Source organism: Elephas maximus, chromosome 1, assembly GCF_024166365.1.
Source record: "Elephas maximus indicus isolate mEleMax1 chromosome 1, mEleMax1 primary haplotype, whole genome shotgun sequence".
Classification (NCBI taxonomy): Eukaryota; Metazoa; Chordata; class Mammalia; order Proboscidea; family Elephantidae; genus Elephas; species Elephas maximus.
Genome location: NC_064819.1, coordinates 12,785,167 through 12,799,177, shown reverse-complemented (window position 1 = coordinate 12,799,177; position 14,011 = coordinate 12,785,167). Strand labels below are relative to the sequence as shown.

Below are 14,011 nucleotides of genomic sequence, written 5' to 3'. Positions count from 1 at the left end.
TGCACGCATGTGAGGCGACTGAAAACACCATGGCTTGGGTCAGGTGCACCTCAGTCCTCAAAGTGATGTCTTTGCTTTTCAACATTTTAAAGAGGTCTTTTGCAGATTTGCCCAATACAATATGTTGTTTGATTTCTTGACTGCTGCACCCATGGGCGTTGATTGTGGATCCAAGTAAAATGAAATCCTTGACAACTTCAATCTTTTCTCCATTTATCATGATGTTGCTTATTGGTCTAGTTGTGAGGATTTTTTGTTTTCTTTATGTTGAGGTGTAATCCATACTGAAGGCTGCAGTCTTTGATTTTCATCAGTAAGTGCTTCAAGTCCTCTTTCAGCAAGCAAGGATGTGTCATCTGCATATTCCAGGTTGTTAATGAGTCTTCCTCCAACCCTGATGCTGAGTTCTTCATATAGTCTAGCTTTTCAGATTATTTGCTCAGCGTACAGACTGAATAAATATGGTGAAAGGATACAACCCTGATGCTTATATTTCCTGATTTTAAACCATGCAGTATCCTCTTGTTCTGTTCAAACGACTGCCTCTTGGTCTATGTACTGGTTCCTCATGAGCATAATTAAGTGTTCTGGAATTCTCATTCTTTACAATGTTATCCGTAATTTGTTATAACCCACACAGTCGAATGCCTTTGCAGAGTCAATAAAACACAGGTAAACGTAATTCTGATGTTCTCTGTGTTCAGCCAAGGTCCATCTGGTATCAGCAATGACATCCCTTGTTTCTGGCAGTTTGCTGTTGATGTACTGCTACAACCATTTTTGAATTAACTTCAGCAAAATTTTATTTGCATGTGGTATTAATGATATTGTTCAATGATTTCCACATTTTGTTAGATTGCCTTTCTTTGGAATGGGCACAAATATGGATCTCTTCCAATTGGTTGGCTAGATAGCTGTCTTCCAAATTTCTTGGCATAGACAAGTGAGCACTTCCGGCCCTGCATCCATTTGTTAAAACATCTCAACTGGTATTCCATCAATTCCTGGAGCCTTGTTTTTCACAAATGCCTTCAGTGCAGCTTGGACTTCTTCCTTCTATACCATTGGCTCTTGATCATATGCTATCTCCTGAAATGGCTGAAGTCAAGCAATTCTTTTTGGTACAGTGACTTTGTGTATTCCTTCCATCTTCTCTGGATGTTTTCTGTGTTGTTCAAAATTTTCCCCATAGACTCCTTCAAAATTGCAACTCAAGGCTTGAATTTCTTCTTCAGTTCTTTCAGCTTGAGAAATGCTGAGCACGTTCTTCCCCTTTGGTTTTCTATAACACCAGGTCTTTGCACATTTCATTGTAATACTTTACTTTGTCTTCTTCTTTACTTTGTCTTCTTGAGCTGCTCTTTGAAATCTTTCATTCAGCTCTTCTACTTCATCACTTCTTTCATTTGTTTTAGCTATTCTATGTTCAAGAGCAATTTTCAGAGTCTCTTCTGACATCCATTTTAGTCTTTTCTGTTTTTCTGCTCTTTTTTCTTTTAAAGACCCTTTTCTTTCTTCATGTATGATGTTCTTGATGTCATCCCACAACTCGTTTGGTCTTCAATCATTAGTGTTCAATGTGTCAAATCTATTCTTGAGATGGTCTCCAAATTTAGGTGGGATATACTCAAGGTTGTATTTTGGTTCTCACAGACCTGTTTTAATTTTCTTCAGCTTTTTGAGTAGAACTTGCATATGAGCAATTGATGATCTGTTCTGCCATAGACTCCTGGCCTTATTCTGACTGATGATATTGAGATTTTCCAGTGTCTCTTTTCACAGATGTAGTGAATTTGATTCCTGAGTTTTCCATCTGGTGAGACCCATGTGTATAGCTGCCATTTATATTGTTGAAAAAAAGATATTTGCAATTAATAAGTTGTTGGTCTTACAAAATTCTGTCACACAATCCCCTATGTCATTTCTATCACTGAGGCTGTATTTCCCAACTACTGGTCCTCCTTTGTTTCCAACTTTTACATTTCAATCACCAGTGATTATCAATGCATTTTGACTGCATGTTTGATCAATTTCAGACTGCATGAGTTGGTAAAAATCTTCAATTTCCTCATCTTTGGCATTAGTGTTTGGTGCATAAATTTCAATAATATTCTTATTAACTGGTCTTCCTTGTAGGCACATGGATATTATCCTATCACTGTCAGGGTTATACTTCAGGACAGATCTTGAAATGTTCTTTTTGATGATGAATGTGACACCATTCCTCTTCAATTTGTCATTCCCAGCATAGTAGACTATATGATTGTCCAATTCAAAATGGCCAATACCAGTCCATTTCAGCTCACTAATGCCGAGGACATCAATGTTTATGCATTCCATTTCATTTTTGATGACTTCCAATTTTCCTAGACTTATGCTTCACACATTCCACAGCTCTTTCTTCTCGTTTTGAGTCATGCCACATCAGCAAATGAAGGTCCCGACAGTTTTACTCCATCCACATCAAGGTCAACTCTACTTTGAGGGGACAGCTCTTCCCCAGTCATATTTTTATTGCCTTCCAACCTCTGAGGCTCATCTTCTGGCACTGTATCAGACAACGTTCTAACATGTGTCTGTCAGTTTCTGGTACTGTGGTGGCTTGCGTGTTGTTGTGATGCTGGAAGCTATTGCCCCTGGCATTTTGAATACCAGCAGGGTCACCCATGGTGAACAGGTTTCATTGGTGCTTCCAGAGTGAAAAAGGACTAGGAAGACAGACCTGGTGATCTACTTCTGAAAAAACTGGCCAGTGAAAACCTTATGTATAGCAGCAGAACATTTTTTTAGGGTAGTGCAACTATTCTGTATGGTACATTAAGGTTGAATACAAAGCATTACACCTATAGAGTTTTACAGAATAGAAAGTAAACTTTAATTAATTAAATTTTAAGAAAAATCACTTAGAAGATCAGGGAGTCCCAGGATAGAAGGAAAAATGTGACAAAAGAATCTAAATATATTGCAAATCTACGAAACAACTTCACTGAAGTGAGTGAGAGAAAAAGCTGCTGACTTAAATAATTTTGGAAATGAGTGGAGTCTGTAAGAGTAAATGCAAAAGGAATTGTACATTAGCACTATGCTGTAGTTGATAAAGTTGTTTCCCACAGAGGTACAGGTTAACAATCCTGAAACCATTATCATGTGCACTGGAATCAAACAATAACAAATGGACGGTGGGTGTCTGGTTTCTCATTGTTAGACTGGGGGGTTACAGATAAGCCAAACCAAAGGAGGTGGCTAGGATGAGCCATGTGGGAATGGCTTAGAGTTGGAGGTGTCAGTATGAAATTATGTTTAGCTTAATATAGATATAGATGACTACATATAGAAATATTTACATATATTTAAACATGGATTTATATACATATATATTTTTTTGGGTGGATATATATTCATATATTCCTTGTTGCATCAGCTAAGAGGGCCTAGAAGTAATGGATTCCTTAGTAACAACAAAACAAAGCACACCTATTGCATGGATCGTAGTTTCCGGTACCATTTTCCAATAAAAGGAATCAGGGCTCCTTGGAGAAATGGATGATTCTAGGACTGGCATGGAAATATACACGATGAGCCTGCAGCATCTTGTAGTACCAGTAAAAAAGTTAGAAACTGCTTTAAATGCTTGGGTATGTCAAATGGATATACCCAAGATATAAAATAAGCATCGTTGAGTCCATACTGATATAAATGCAAGATTGAATAAATAAATAGGGAGAAGAAACAAATCTTCCAGGCAGAAGAATTCCAAATAATTTATGTAGACACTCTGCCCTTAAAGAGATGAACCATAATTCCCCACTTCTAACTTGTGGGTGTTACTTGTCTGAGTTCCTTTCTACTGTATGAAAAGGGAGAAAAGAGTTACTTTGCAGTAGAGAAACCCGGCAAACACTACCTCAAGCAAGGTGATCAAGGTTAACATCAACATTGATAAGTCACATTGATAGCATGTGACCTTGATATGATGGGATGAGAATGGCGCTTTCCCTCTGTGGTCTTTCTCCCCAAAACATGCAGCCATAAGAAAAACATCAGACAATTTCCAGTTGTGGGACATTCTGCAATGTATCTGGCCGATAATCCTAAAAACTGTCAAGGCCATCAAAAACCAGGAAACTTTCAGATACTGTCACAAACAAGAGTAGCCTAAGGAGCCATGACAACTAAATATAATGAGGTATCCTGGATGGGATCAGAACAGAAAAAGGACATTAGAGAAAAAATTGAGGAAATCAGAATCAAATATGGACTTCAGTTAATACTATTGTATCAATATTGATTCATTAAATGTGACAAATGTACCATGCTAGAATAAGGTGTTAATAAAAGGGGAAATGGGGACAGAGTATATGGAAACTCTCTGTACTATCTTCACAATTTTATAAATCTAAAACTATTTTACAATAAAAAAAATAATCCAGTCAAATTGCTTTGGTAATATAGACAAATTAACGGGGCTACAAAAGTGAATTAGGTAAAAAAAAAAAAAAAAAAAGTGTTGTTGTTTTCAGCCGCTGTTGATTGGGCCCCTGGCTCATGGTAACCCCCTGCATAAAAGGATCGGATCACCGTGACCCATAGGGTTTTCATTGGTTGATTTTCTGGAAATAGATCTACAGGCTTTTCTTCCTAATTTGTCTTAGTCTGGAAGCTCCACTGAAGCCTGTTTAGCATCCTCTCCATAGACAGACAGGCGGTGGTTATGTTTGAGGTGCAATGGCCGGATATTGAACCCGGGACTTCCGCATGGAAGGCGAGTACTCTACCCCTGAATGACCTCTGCATGGATTTATAGCTTCCGTTATGTGGCGTTACAAGGCCTTCTGAACTATGCATGTTTCAGTTAGCTTGGAAGATGAGGGGGTCTCAGAAATCCCCCGTGGTCGTGGTACAGTGCCCTGACTCAATGAAAGATCTTTTGTGCCAATGTAAAGTCAGAGATGGGAAAATACCAAAACCCATGGAAACTGGACGTGGCCCCTTCCAAGGCTTCTCTCCTGATCCCTACCCATGTTGCTCCGGCTAAGAAGATAAGGGTACCTGGGGGATGTAGAAGAGCCCCAGCAAGTTTGCCACGGCCGTGGAGATGCCCGAGCCAGTTGCTCCCACCACAGCGATAGTAGAAGGGATATGCTCCGAGCAATTGCAGAACTCATCAAGGTTCAAAGAATCGATTTTATTCTGGGCAACAAAACTCAGGGTGGCCTCCAAGGCCTTAGAGACAGTGTTGCAGGTGTCGAATATCCTGTATCCAAGCGTCATGTTGGGAAGAAGGACCGGGCTGCTGTTTATCTCCTCTATGGCAAATATCATAGCTTGTAACCAGCGAAACCCACGGAAATTATACCTGGAAGAAAGAAGAAATTGAAAAAGACATGAAGCTTTTTGGTCAACCACTTCAGCGTGAGGACTGGACAAAGCTGGGTCTGAATGTGCTCTGTTACTCCTGGGTTTTGTGAGGTTGTGCTCTTGGAGCCTCAAAGTCCTCTCTGTAAAATGGGGAGATTACCTCTCTCACAGGGTGGCTGTGAGGATGATGAAGTAAGGTAACCATGGTGCCTCTCACAGGCTCAGGGAGCAATAATAAGAATAAAGATTGTTATTAGTAATATAATTAATCGTTTATAGCTGCCTCATCTGGCAAAGAAATTGAAATGGCTGATGTGAAGCACTTTAATAAAAGTAACATATACATTTAAAAAGAAAAGGGGTCAGGGAAAATATAAATTAGATTAGGAGTTTAAAATGTGGGTGCCTAAAAGCAGCCTCAGAGTCGCAGTCACAGATTGAGACTATGACATTCCTGGAGGTCAAAGGGGAAAAGGAAGCAAGTGACCTCATTTTTGTAAGCAAACAAAGATATATACACGTAGGAAGGCTAAATCAAACACTGGTTGTTTCTAGATGGTAGAATAATGAGTTTTAAAATTGTGTGCTTTCACTTATGTATACAACTTTTTTTTTTTTTTTTTTTAAGGATCATGCACTGCTTTTCAAACAAGAAAAAAAATTCAAATAAAAATCAAGCAAATTAAGAGAGAGAAATAGGATCAGTGACATAGTTCTCAGGACCCCAGGACTTGACTCGGTGAAGACTCAATAAACGTGCTGAATTAGCCTACCAGCGGCCAAAGGAGAAAAGGTAGCAACGCAGCAGAGTCTTCCTTTATATTGCAGGATTTGTTACGTGAACTCAGTGACTGGAGAAATACCATCTGGTATCCTCCCCTGTATCATTCAGGTTCCTGAAGGTCCTGACCTAATTTTTAGTGTGATGTTTCCTTTTTGTCATTTTCTCTAGTATTTATGGTTTGTTCTTTTATTTGTTTAAAATTGTTTGGTTTCAACTAGAAAAATTATTTAGAAATGTTGCAGAGTTTTGCTTTACATAAAACGTCTATGGTATTAAACTCGTTCTATCCTCTTTCTTTAACACGATTTTTTAAAATGATTATTTCAGGGCAAGCTTCTTGCCTGATCTTAAACATATATATATGTACACACTCACACACAAACATATACATATACACTATATAAATATCAGGATACAGCGAAGAAGATATTTCTCCTGCATTCGTAAGAAAAATCTAATTTGCTAGCTTTCATTAGAACATAGATACAAATCGGGTTGTGTCGGAAAAATTCTAGTTTTCATTTCTATTTTCCAGCTATCCGAAAGACCAGGGAAAAGTGCTGAATCCTTTCTGGAAGTTGCACAACCCAGACAGAAGGTCCCACTCTCCCTCTCAGATGGTGGGTGAAGACTTAGGATGCAGTAATAGTCTCTGATGTCCGGGTCAAGGGAGGTGATATATACAGCTCTGTTGTTATCTGCAGAAGTCACATCCTATTTGAAGGAGCCGTGCCTGGTTCCGAATGCGACACTCTAAAGGGGACATGATAAATGAGGGAGCATCCAGATAGAGGACAGCTAGATGGTGAGGGGTCTGGAAATCATGTCACAGAAGAATTGCTGAGTGAACTGGAACTACTTGACTGGGAGAAGAAAAGATTTAAGGGGACACCTTCCTTAGCTGTCTTCAAATGGTTGAAGAGACGTCAAATGTTAGAGGTATTCTGTGTAGCTCCTGAAGGTTACACCACTGTTAGCAACTCTTTCCAGAACTGTACAAGACTTTCTAATAGTAGTAGTTCCAAAACAAAACACCACGGACTGCTTTTTGAGGAGTGGGCGCCTGTGTCACGTCAACCACTTCCAACTCTAAGAGCTTTTAAAAAAAGAAGAGTGAGGCAGCCAACACTCAGGTGTTACTGACCATTGGGGTATATGAGGTCAGTGGGGGATTTTATAACCCAGGCTTGCAAGAACTACAATCCATTTCCTTCTAAAAAAAAAAAATTTTATTATACTTAGTCTTCCATTACGCAATGCTGCTGTCAGATGAACAATGGTGACTCAGCTACCACGTGACAGGGCACAGGCCATGGGTTTTTCTACTCCATAGCCTTGCTTTTTTATTTTCGGAAAGAAATCTTAAAAAAACAAAAAGAAAATATAATAAACTTCAGCACGATTATCAACTTTGAAAAAAGTATCATTTCGGGTTTAATGCTGCTTTTTTCCAACCACGCAGAGGAGAAGAGACCTTCCGACATGGCTTCTTCCCTTACCTGATACATTCCACGGACTCCGGTCTTGATTTTAGATCTTGATCTTTGGCTGCTACTCCAAAATGAATGGGAAAGAGCCCCCCAAGGATAATGTCACCTTTCTTCTGAGCTCGCTGGTCAGGCCCATAGGCAGCAGGGCGCCAGGCAAATGCTAAGAGAATCAAGCAGCGGCTATAAAAAGCCATGGTTCTACTTCCTCTCCAGTGAGGTGAGGAAAGTGTGCTGGGTGGCTTGGGGGCCTGAGAACTTTCCACCTTGGTGCAGTTCACTCCCTGCAGTGGGGACACATGTCTACAGAGTGAATTAATAACAGAATGGAAGCTATGGCGTTTGAATTCCCATTTCTGCCTTCTCCACTGAAGACTAGTAAGGCAGGTGATCCTTGAGTCTCTAGAAGCCACATCACGCAGAGACCGTCTGTGATGCTTGCTACAAGAAAAGAGAAACAAAATGAATTCAGCTAAGCCTCAATCCTACCTTGTTATGATGGCTGCAACAGAGGCAGCATAGAATGTTCATTTAGAGGGGCTGAGGGGTAGGAGTCCTGGTGGTGTAGTGGTTACAAAGCTCAGCGGCTAACCAAAAGGTTGGTGGTTCAAACCCACCAGCTGCTCCAGGGAGAAAGATGTGGCAGTCTGCTTCTATAAAGACTTACAGCCTTGGAAACTCTATGGGATCTCTCTGAATCAATTGGATGGCAGTGGGCTTGTTTGTTTTTTAGGGGTAGCAGACTGGGAGGGCATGGCTTAGAGCCGCATTTTTATAGCACTTTGTGTAAGACAGAGTAAATTTAACTGCCCATATCTGAGAAGGACTGTGTTCAGAGATCACATTTTAAAGGGGCCACTGAAAAAGCTAAGGCCTCCACTGATGTTGCCACTGGATTTTAATCCGTTCATTCTTCTGTGTGAATAATACATAGTATTGTCTAGTGGTAGTAGTTCATTGTATATTATAATAATATTAATGATATTTTATCCAGCATATATGTTCTATGAAAATACAGAATGAATCATATTTTAAATTTGACTTTAAACCAACAAAGTTTCCTTAAAGGTTACCGATGAAGATCAAAGATTATGGATTGCACTTCAGTGTAAAGAAAACAAAAATCCTCACAACTGGACCAATAAGCAACATCATGATAAATGGGGAAAAGACTGAAGTTGTCAAGGATTTCATTTTACTTGGATCCACAATCAACACCCATGGATGCAGCAGTCAAGAAATCAAATGATGCATTGCATTGGGCAAATCTGCTGCAAAAGATCTCTTTAAAGTGTTCAAAAGCAAAGATAGCACTTCAAGGACTAAGGTGCGCCTGACCCAAGCCATGGTGTTTTCAGTCGCCTCGTATGCATGTGAAAGCTGGCCAAGGAATAAGAAAGATCAAGGAAGAATTGACACCTTTGAATTATGCTGCTGGCAAAGAATATTGACTACACCATGGTCTGCCAAAAGAATGACCAAATCTGTCTCGGAAGAAGTGCAACCAGAATGCTCCTTAGAGGCAAGGATGGCGAGGCTCTGTCTCACATACTTTGGACATGTTGTCAGGAGGGACCAGTCCCTGGAGAAGGCCATCATGTTTGGTAAAGTAGAGAGTCAGTGAGAAAGAGGAAGACCCTCAATGAGATGGACTGATACAGTGGCTGCAACAATGGGCTCAAGCCTAACAACGATTATGAGGATGGGTCAGGACTGAGCAGTGTTTCATTCTGCTGTACGTAGGGTTCCTATGAGTTGGTGCCACCAACTCAGTGGCACCTAACAACACAATTCTTTATTTAAATAAATAGACTCTGGTATCCCCCTTTTTTACGCTTCCTCCTCACAGGTCTCTGTTTCTAGTTTGTAATACGATACTCTACAAACCTTTCAACAATAGCTCTTGTAAAGGATTGAGATAAATTATGGGTTAGATTATGTTCTACAAAGTTCAGTTGCTGGATCTAGGGAAGAGCCTTTTCTGCTATAGCATAATTAGCCTAGTAGAAGCTCTCTGCTCTTCTTCCACTACACCCTCTCATTGAGTGGTCTCACCCACCCAGGCCCAAGTATTGAACTGTCAACTGGACAGCTCCCCCGGGATGTCCTACAGGTACTTCTGACTTAACAGGTCCTAAACTCACTTCCCTCTTAAATTTGTTCCTCTTTTTGTTTTCTATCTCGGCAAATGACATGCCATTCACAATGACATAAAATAAGGAGTCATCCTGGTCTCCTCCCTCTTATCGTCATTGACCTTCCCATGCAAATAATCCCAAGTTCTATAGCTTCTCTCTCCTAAATATCTCTGGAATTCATTCACTTTTTTTTTTTTTTTTTTTTTTCTCTTTTTTCGCCGGCTTCCCTCTCTCTCTATCCTCCCATCCCCCTCCAGGCAAGAGTTGCCAACACAATCTCAAGTGTCCACCTGATATAATTAGCTCACTCTTCATCAGCTTCTCTCTCCCACCCGCTGACCAGTCCCTTTCATTTCTGAAGAGTTGTCTTCGGGGATGGTTCCTGTCCTGTGTCAGCTGAAGGTCTGGGGAGCATGGCCGCCGGGATTCCTCCAGTCTCAGTCAGACCATTAAGTTTGGTCTTGTTATGAGAATTTGGGGTCTGCATCCCACTGATATCCTGCTCCCTCAGGGGTCCTCTGCTGAGCTCCCTGTCAGGGCAGTCATCGATTGTGGCCGGGCACCAACTAGTTCTTCTGGTCTCAGGATGATGTAGGTCTCTGGTTCATGTGGCCCTTTCTGTCTCTTGGGCTCTTAGTTGTCATGTGGGCTTGGTGTTCTTCATTTTCCTTTGCTCCAGGTGGGTTGAGACCAATTGCTGCATCTTAGATGGCTGCTTGTTAGCATTTAAGACCCCAGACGCCACATTTCGAAGTGGGATGCAGAATGATTTCATAATAGAATTATTTTGCCAATTGACTTAGAAGTCCCCGCAAACCATGTTCCCCAGACCCCCGCGCTTGCTCCGCTGACCTTTGAAGCATTCATTTTATCCCGGAAACTTCTTTGCTTTTGGTCCAGTCCAATTGAGCTGACCTTCCATGTATTGAGTGTTGTCTTTCCCTTCACCTAAAGCAGTTCTTATCTACTGATTAATCAATAAAAAACCCTCTCCCACCCTCCCTCCCTCCCCCCCTCGTAACCACAAAAGTATGTGTTCTTCTCAGGTTTACTATTTCTCAAGATCTTATAATAGTGGTCTTATACAATATTTGTCCTTTTGCCTCTGACTAATTTCGCTCAGCATAATGCCTTCCAGGTTCCTCCATGTTATGAAATGTTTCAGGGATTCGTCACTGTTCTTTATCGATGCGTAGTATTCCATTGTGTGAATATACCACAATTTATTTACCCATTCATCCGTTGATGGACACCTTGGTTGCTTCCAACTTTTTGCTATTGTAAACAGAGCTGCAATAAACATGGGTGTGCATATATCTGTTTGTATGAAGGCTCTTGTATCTCTAGGGTATATTCCTAGGAGTGGGATTTCTGGGTTGTATGGTAGTTCTATTTCTAACTGTTTAAGGTAACGCCAGATAGATTTCCAAAGTGGTTGTACCATTTTACATTCCCACCAGCAGTGTATGAGAGTTCCAATCTCTCCGCAGCCTCTCCAACATTTATTATTTTGTGTTTTTTGGATTAATGCCAGCCTTGCTGGTGTGAGATGGAATCTCATCGTAGTTTTAATTTGCATTTCTCTAATGGCTAATGATCGAGAGCATTTTCTCATGTATCTGTTGGCTGCCTGAATATCTTCTTTAGTGAAATGTGTGTTCATATCCTTTGCCCACTTCTTGACTGGGTTGTTTGTCTTTTTGTGGTTGAGTTTTGACAGAATCATGTAGATTTTAGAGATCAGGCGCTGGTCGGAGATGTCATAGCTGAAAATTCTTTCCCAATCTGTAGGTGGTCTTTTTACTCTTTTGGTGAAGTCTTTAGATGAGCATAGGTGTTTGATTTTTAGGAGCTCCCAGTTATCGGGTTTCTCTTCATCATTTTTGGTAATGTTTTGTATTCTGTTTATACCTTGTATTAGGGCTCCTAGGGTTGTCCCAATTTTTTCTTCCATGATCTTTATCGTTTTAGTCTTTATGTTTAGGTCTTTGATCCACTTGGAGTTAGTTTTTGTGCATGGTGTGAGGTATGGGTCCTGTTTCATTTTTTTGCAAATGGATATCCAGTTATGCCAGCACCATTTGTTAAAAAGGCTATCTTTTCCCCAGTTAATTGACACTGGTCCTTTGTCAAATATCAGCTGCTCATACGTGGATGGATCTATGTCTGGGTTCTCAATTCTGTTCCATTGGTCTATGTGTCTGTTGTTGTACCAATACCAGGCTGTTTTGACTACTGTGGCTGTATAATAGTTTCTGAAGTCAGGTAAGGTGAGGCCTCCCACTTTCTTCTTCTTTTTCAGTAGTGCTTTGCTTATCCGGGGCTTCTTTCCGTTCCATATGAAATTGGTGATTTGTTTCTCTATCCCCTTAAAATATGACATTGGAATTTGGATCGGAAGTGCGTTAAATGTATAGATGGCTTTTGGTAGAATAGACATTTTTACTATGTTAAGTCTTCCTATCCATGAGCAAGGTATGTTTTTCCACTTAAGTATGTCCTTTTGAATTTCTTGTAGTAGAGCTTTGTAGTTTTCTTTGTATAGGTCTTTTACATCCTTGATAAGATTTATTCCTAAGTATCTTATCTTCTTGGGGGCTATTGTGAATGGTATTGATTTGGTTATTTCCTCTTCGGTGTTCTTTTTGTTGATGTAGAGGAATCCAAGTGATTTTTGTATGTTTATTTTATAACCTGAGACTCTGCCAAACTCTTCTATTAGTTTCAGTAGTTTTCTGGAGGATTCCTTAGGGTTTTCTGTGTATATAATCATGTCATCTGCAAATAGTGATAACTTTACTTCTTCCTTGCCAATCCGGATACCTTTTATTTCTTTGTCTAGCCTGATTGCCCTGGCTAAGACTTCCAACACGATGTTGAATAAGAGCGGTGATAAAGGGCATCCTTGTCTGGTTCCCGTTCTCAAGGGAAATGCTTTCAGGTTCTCTCCATTTAGAGTGATATTGGCTGTTGGCTTTGCATAGATGCCCTTTATTATGTTGAGGAATTTTCCTTCAATTCCTATTTTGGTAAGAGTTTTTATCATGAATGGGTGTTGGACTTTGTCAAATGCCTTTTCTGCATCAATTGATAAGATCATGTGGTTTTTGTCTTTTGTTTTATTTATGTGATGGATTACATTAATGGTTTTTCTGATATTAAACCAGCCTTGCATACCTGGTATAAATCCCACTTGATCAGGGTGAATTATTTTTTTGATGTGTTGTTGGATTCTATTGGCTAGAATTTTGTTGAGGATTTTTGCATCAATGTTCATTAGGGATATAGGTCTATAATTTTCTTTTTTTGTAATGTCTTTACCTGGTTTTGGTATCAGGGAGATGGTGGCTTCATAGAATGAGTTGGGTAGTATTCCGTCATTTTCTATGCTTTGGAATACCTTTAGTAGTAGTGGTGTTAACTCTTCTCTGAAAATTTGGTAGAACTCTGCAGTGAAGCCGTCCGGGCCGGGACTTTTTTTTGTTGGGAGTTTTTTGATTACCGTTTCAATCTCTTTTTTTGTTATGGGTCTATTTAGTTGTTCTACTTCTGAATGTGTTAGTTTAGGTAGGTAGTGTTTTTCCAGGAATTCATCCATTTCTTCTAGGTTTTCAAATTTGTTAGAGTACAATTTTTCATAATAATCTGAAATGATTCTTTTAATTTCATTTGGTTCTGTTGTGATGTGGTCCTTCTCATTTCTTATTCGGGTTATTTGTTTCCTTTCCTGTATTTCTTTAGTCAGTCTAGCCAATGGTTTATCAATTTTGTTAATTTTTTCAAAGAACCAGCTTTTGGCTTTGTTAATTCTTTCAATTGTTTTTCTGTTCTCTAATTCATTTAGTTCAGCTCTAATTTTTATTATTTGTTTTCTTCTGGTGCCTGATGGATTCTTTTGTTGCTCACTTTCTATTTGTTCAAGTTGTAGGGACAGTTCTCTGATTTTGGCTCTTTCTTCTTTTTGTATGTGTGCATTTATTGATATAAATTGGCCTCTGAGCACTGCTTTTGCTGTGTCCCAGAGGTTTTGATAGGAAGTATTTTCATTCTCGTTGCTTTCTATGAATTTCCTTATTCCCTCCTTGATGTCTTCTATAACCCAGTCTTTTTTCAGGAGGGTATTGTTCATTTTCCAAGTATTTGATTTCTTTTCCCTCGTTTTTCTGTTATTGATCTCTAGTTTTATTGCCTTGTGATCTGAGAAGATGCTTTGTAATATTTCGATGTTTTGGACTCTGCAAAGG

The 14,011-nt window shown here is 39.7% G+C and overlaps 1 protein-coding gene across 2 annotated transcripts in view; it reads right to left on the bottom strand.

Annotated features, from left to right (window-relative positions):
• The window catches only part of CASR (calcium sensing receptor), a 110,311-nt gene that overhangs the window by 34,634 nt on the left and 61,666 nt on the right, over positions 1–14,011 (bottom strand). For both annotated transcript variants that reach the window (XM_049877901.1, XM_049877910.1), the window contains exons 2-3: positions 7,642–8,070; positions 5,050–5,356 (exon numbers count right to left, since the gene is read on the bottom strand). In XM_049877901.1, coding sequence (XP_049733858.1) covers positions 5,050–5,356; positions 7,642–7,826 — 492 coding nt within the window. In that variant the 5' untranslated portion in view covers positions 7,827–8,070. The remainder of the gene's footprint in view (positions 1–5,049; positions 5,357–7,641; positions 8,071–14,011) is intronic.